Raw genomic sequence first — 6,138 nt, forward strand, 5'->3', positions numbered from 1 at the left:
CTGAGCTGTGCTCATAAAGAGACTTTTAGAATAAAATGAAAACCTGAGCTGTTAGAGACTTTACTGCGCTTAGCGATGTTTTTACCTTCAACAACTTCGCTAGAATTCTTAAATTAAATGGACCATTTATAGCGTTTCTTTGTGCTGCTCAGTTCTGAGTCATTAGTCACAGTTCGTTTTCGTTCATGCTTTTCTTTGGTGTTTTTTACTTGTTAAAGCTGCACACCACGTGGGTTTCGTGCCTTTATCTCACATCGAGCATCACATGTTTTATTATACAGTTTTCACAAACTGCATGGCATATAAAAATAAAACTCAATCACTACGAGAAAAAAATGTGTAAAGCCGTGTTGGTCCTAACATTCTTTAAACAAGTAAACAAAGTGATCCGCTGTGGTGACATGAAATCAGGCTGTTTCCACATCAGCTGAGAGTCTCTTCTGAGGGAAGCCAGGAGGAGGCAGGCTGCTCAGACAGGCGGCCTGATGTTTCCTATAAAACTGATTTAAGTTCAGATGAGCCCAGCTTTAAAAACACATCAAAAGTGTAGTACAACAAGTGAGTGGTTCATAGCAGCATCTGGGTTTCATTTTGGAAATCCAAAAACCGATCCCGAGACATCAGCTGCTGCCTTCCACACATCTTTAACACCCGCTCGCTGACTTCTGTCAAACCGTCTCAGAGCTCAGCACTGACCCTGGTGACATCCCGTCATCCCTCACGGTTGCAGGACAGACTCATATCCGGCTGACCGGGTCACATTTGACCTGCAGGAATCGGGCTTTGCGGTGTTTTAACTCGCAGATAATCTCGGTTTGCCCCATTTGGAGACAGAGAAAAAGCGCACTGATTACGCACAGCACGCGCCGACGGTATCTGGGGGCCAGATTGCTTTTGGGGGCCCCCACTTCTTCTTCTCCAGTTTTTTTCAACTGTGCAATTTCCTTTTCAATCACGGCGGGTCTACAGCTTGCACAAGCGCAGCCATTGTGATGCAAAGCAGGAAAACCTCCTCTCGCTATTAATTATGTATGCGTAAAATGACGGATTCATATGTCCGGAGTTAACTGTCACGCCAGCGCACATGCTGCAGGGCCACGGAGGTCTGAGGCGTTTGTCTCTTCGCTGTTTGGTTAATTTAGCTGCCGATTGTAACGCGGTCCTTCAGTGCGTAAAGGCGCGTTTCAGGTCTGTCTCTGGGATCGTCAGTCGTCCTGGAAAGTCTATGAAAGTCTTACGTTCTCAAATATGAACCCGGGATTCCGAGCCGTCCTGAAAACAGAACAGTCAAGTATCATAACTCATGACTGGAGCTGTTTTTGCTCTGTCTGTCTGTCTGTCTGTCTTAATTTTCACTTTCATGAGCTGCTCTTACGTTTCCTCACTGGATCTCCACTTCGTAATTCTTTTCTCAATCATTTCTTCTTCCGTGGGTGGATGCCTCCTTTTTGGACAAATCAGAGCGCCCGCCACCCAAAGGAGACACATAAAGCCGAGGCACGTGTAGATTTCTATACAAACTCATCAGACCGTAAAAGCAGGAGGCTCCTGGCGTGTGCCCGGGTCGAGAGGAGGAGGAGGAGGAGGAGGAGGAGGAGAGTGTGTGTGTGTGTGTGTGTGTAGGGGGGTGAAATACAATAAAACCCTCAGGTACATCTGCTTTGCAATCTGCAAATCCTCCCTCCATCACCCCCTCCTCCCCTCCATCAGCCTCTCCATCCTCCCACACCCACTCTCTCCAAATCCACGGGGGACCTGGGCTCCTTCTGATTGGTCGGGGATGAGGCAACAAGGGGGGACGGGGACAATGTCATCATGTCGCCTTAAAAAGAGTGCAGCTATGTTGTGGTGAAAGCACCTCGGGTGGAGAACAGCGGATCAGTAGCAGGAGGAAACAACAACAAAAAGACGCGTCAGATGTTTTTGTCCGCGAGCGGCTGAAAGTGGATTTCTTCTCCCTGCGGCAGCGTCCAAAGTGCCTTCAGCTCTCCGTCCAGCGCCAACATGCCGAGAGGATTTTTGGTGAAAAGGAACAAGAGGACCAACCCGGTGTCCTACCGGCTCCGCTCCGAGGAGGAGGAAGAGGGACAAACAGCGGCTGATGCGCCGCCGCAGCCACCGTCCTCCTCTGCGCCTCTCGCCTCCGTCCCGGTGCGCGCACAGACGCCGACGCCCACCTACGGGGCGGCGGCCACGGCTCCGGAGCATGATGCCAAACCGGTGCAATTCGGAAACCCGGAGGCGGTGTACCAGGCGCTCTACAGTCCCACCCGCCCCGTCAGCCAAGACCACGACCGCTCCTACTTCGAGAGACGCTTCAACCTCGGGTCACCGGTTTCCGCGGAGTCTTTCCCCACGCCAGCAGCTCTCACCGCCTTGGACCATCTCTTCGCCCCCGTGGACCTGAAAATTGGCTCCAGCAACAGCAGCCGCACCGACACGAGCGCCGCGTCCACCGCGACGCTCCCCACCGCCGGGACCAAACGGCCGTCCAGCGACTCCGAGCGCAAAAGCAAACCGCCGTCCAAGAAAACCAAAGCAATCCGGAAACTGCACTTTGAGGATGATGTCACCACATCACCGGTTCTGGGGCTCAAGATTAAAGAGGCGCCTGTGGACCAGAAGCCTCCCAGACCGCAGCCGTCCGGCGGTGACAACAACCCGCTGGGCGAATTCGTGTGCCAGCTGTGCCGGGAGGCGTACGCAGACCCGTTCGCTCTGGCGCAGCATAAGTGCTCCAGGATAGTCCGGGTCGAGTACAGGTGTCCTGAGTGTGACAAGGTGTTCAGCTGCCCGGCTAACCTCGCCTCGCACCGCCGGTGGCACAAACCGAAGCCTCAGAGCGGAACCTCCGGTGGGCAAAACTTGGAGAGCGACAAGTCGGTCGCGTCCGGCAAGACAGCGCCGGATGAAGCAAAGGATTCAAGTGACAGGGACACACCCAGCCCCGGGCCGTCCGAGTCCGGCTCAGAGGAAGGGCTGTATGATTGTAATCACTGTGGAAAAAAGTTTAAGCGCCAAGCGTACCTGCGGAAGCACCTGGCGTCTCAGCACGGCTCCCCCAAAGCGGCGGAGGACGAGGACGCGCCGGCCTGCGACCAGAGCGCGGCGCCGCTGAACCTGAGCTCCTCCAGCTGCCACCTGTGTCCGGTCTGCGGGGAGAACTTTTCCAACAGAGGCAGCCAGGAGCGGCACATCCGCCTGCTGCACTCCTCACAGGTCTACCCGTGCAAATACTGCCCGGCCATCTTTTACAGCTCCCCGGGACTCACCAGACACATCAACAAATGCCACCCGTCCGAGAACCGGCAGGTGATCCTGCTGCAGATGCCGCTCCGCCCCGCCTGCTGATCCGGGACTGATCCGGGGTCTTCTGGGAGGATCTAAGGGTTAAGCCGCAAAAATATCCGTCTTACGTAGATTTTTTTCTTTTACAAAACAGTGGAAAAGGAAAGTTTGGCCTCCTAAAATCTGTTTTTTTAAATCAATAGAAAAACAAGGCACTTTAGTGAGAAGCTGCAACTTCAGGCAGTGGTTTATTTTCACTGCTGTTTCACTCATTTGGGAAATAATCACCAAATTTTCCTATTTTAAGAACCTTAACACACTGAACAGAGCAGTTTGATGATAATTCAAGAATTAAAGCGGGATTTTCTCCTGACGTCCACATTTCGAGGTAAAAGAGAAAATGAAAGGATGTTTTTGTGGTGTAACTCCTCCAGCAGACACTCAGAGGTCAGCAGGGACTCAGTGCTTTGCTCCAGGGCACTTCAGCAGGTTCTGGGTGTGTGTTTGAACCCCAGCATAGAAAAGTCCGACCCTTAAAGGACCTCTGACGTCATGTCCCACACACTGAAACCGTTAGACTGTTCATTTATTTTTCTAGCATCTCTGCACAAGTGCTATTAGCTTCTAGACCTAAGAGAGGGACAGACACCAGAGGCCACAGGCCTGAGGAGAAGACCTTAACTCATCACTCTGGTTAGCTTTAATTAGCTTGTGGATCCGTGGATCAGTAGCTGAAAACAAACAAAAATAGAGTAAAAACTAGTGTAGCCGGTAATGCCTTTGGATTAGAAACTCCTGCTGTAAAACTGCCTTAAACTGAACTGATTGTTTTTTGATCACTTATTTATCACTGGCTGGGTATGATATTCTTTTTTTTACAAAGTCTTCTGTATTACCACTATACAGTATATCTGTTTTCTATTTATTTATGTATTTATTGAATTATTTGTGTAATTTATTGCCGTGTGCTCTCTGTGATCTGTGTTTTCTCATGATGTAGCCAAATTTGTTTAACGTGTGTGGAAACGACGTGTGGCGTGAGGACGGTTTGTTCAAGTGACTTTATAGCAATCGATGAGTTTTATCAACCTGCTCTTGAATAATAACTGAATGCAATCATGTTTTATTTCATTTTGTAATTTATTTTATTTTATTTTATTTTTTGTTTTGTTTCTTTGTAACCGTTAGCTCTTACACTGCTTTGGATGTTTCTGCAGTATTTTGCTAAATGTCCAAAAATAATAAAAACCAAACTGAGAAACAGTTTTTATTCCGCCTCATGTGTCGCCTTGGGGTTGTTCATGTAATAATGTACCTGCACAGGTGGTTTAACGCTGCAGCCGGGAGACACACTGAAGTACATCACAAAACTCTTTCAGTTTGTAAAGTAAAAGTGAAAGCAGTCAGAGTTTGAAGAAAACACCAGAATAATTGTGATAAAACCAACATGTGTACTACGTATTCCCGGCGGGCGACGTAATGAAGTACATTTACTCAACTCCTGTACTCAAGTACAACGATGAAAAGTGATGAAATTCTGTGATAATTCAGTGAAACTGGAAATGAAAACATAAAAAGAAACGTGAGTTTTGTAGCTGGTTTGCAGAAACGCACGACGTCAACACCTTCGACACTCTGCGTGCAGGATGACAACAGCTGACCTGAAAACAGGAAGTACAGGTGCGCCGCACAGGAGCCGCTGGGCAACGCCACGGTCAGCTCGTTCGGTCTTCATCTTCCTCTGTTTCGATTACCGTGACAGGAGTTACTGCAGGCTGTGAGAGCGAGCAGGGCGGTGAGCCGAGGTCAGAGGTCAGAGGTCACCTGCAGCCCAACACACACACACACACACACACACACACACAAAGCATCTCTGCATGTCAAAGACATTCCTGCACTGCTTTCTTCTCTCTCAGCCTCCTCCTGGAGGCTTTTTTCCAGTAAAAGAAAACTGGCCTGAATTAAACTGGACAGCCAGTTAAGCTGTCAACCAATCAGAACGTTTGTCATCTTTCCGTTCCACTGTAGGATTGTTTTTCTATAGAAAACATCAAGAAGAAGAGAAATCGTCAGATCGCACGTCCGGGTTTGTCTGAGCTCTCGGCCACGTCAGCTGACAAAATATTCTCACATCGCAGTCCGTTCAGATTCATCAGCGTCAGACGTGAACTTTCAGTCTGCAGTTTAACGAATTACCGAGCAGCACCTGAGGAAGTCATTTAACCAGAACATTCAGTGATAAACACAAACTGACTCACATTTTATTCCTGAACACCTGAAACCGACCACAACATCTGGATGGAGACCTTTTGTCTCACCTCCACTTTCACCACACACACACACTTTCTCCCAGTCTGTAGCTTTCACCACACACACACACACACACACACAGAGCCTCCCTCCTTGTGTGGCTCTGACAGGTGTAAGCCAGCTGGGGAGCAGACTGCAGATAAGAGCTGCAGATAACACACACACACACACACACACACCGTCTCCATAATGGACACAGAAATAAAGAGCAGAAAGCAGCAGCTGGCAGAGCTGCAGGACTCAGACTGGACATGTGAACACGTTTCACAGCTACGACAGTAAAAGTTTTTATTTAACAAAGCAGTTTTTCAGCTGTCAGACTGAAGAGTCTCTTCCATGGATTGTCATGGACTTTAGTCCAGACGTTCACGTTCCCCAGAGGAGGAATCACTTTGGTGATCTGCTCAGAAGGAATTTAATTAATTGCATTAATTAATGTTAATCTATTTAGTTGTTCCTGTAGCGCCACCATCGGGTCAGTTTTATTGTCCAGTCACTTGGTTCATGAACTGCAGAGTTAACAACGCTCCCATCAGCCTC

The 6,138-nt window shown here is 48.9% G+C and overlaps 1 protein-coding gene across 1 annotated transcript; it reads left to right on the plus strand.

Moving 5' to 3' along the window:
• Window positions 1-1,631: 1,631 nt before the first annotated feature.
• Window positions 1,632-5,087, plus strand: insm1a (insulinoma-associated 1a). Its single transcript, XM_046372589.1, has one exon. The coding sequence runs from the start codon at window positions 2,005-2,007 to the stop codon at window positions 3,349-3,351; it is 1,347 nt and encodes a 448-aa protein (XP_046228545.1). The 5' UTR covers window positions 1,632-2,004; the 3' UTR covers window positions 3,352-5,087.
• The last annotated feature ends 1,051 nt before the right edge of the window (window positions 5,088-6,138 follow it).

The sequence above is a fragment of the Scatophagus argus genome, chromosome 19 (genome assembly GCF_020382885.2).
Source record: "Scatophagus argus isolate fScaArg1 chromosome 19, fScaArg1.pri, whole genome shotgun sequence".
NCBI classification, from domain to species: domain Eukaryota; kingdom Metazoa; phylum Chordata; class Actinopteri; family Scatophagidae; genus Scatophagus; species Scatophagus argus.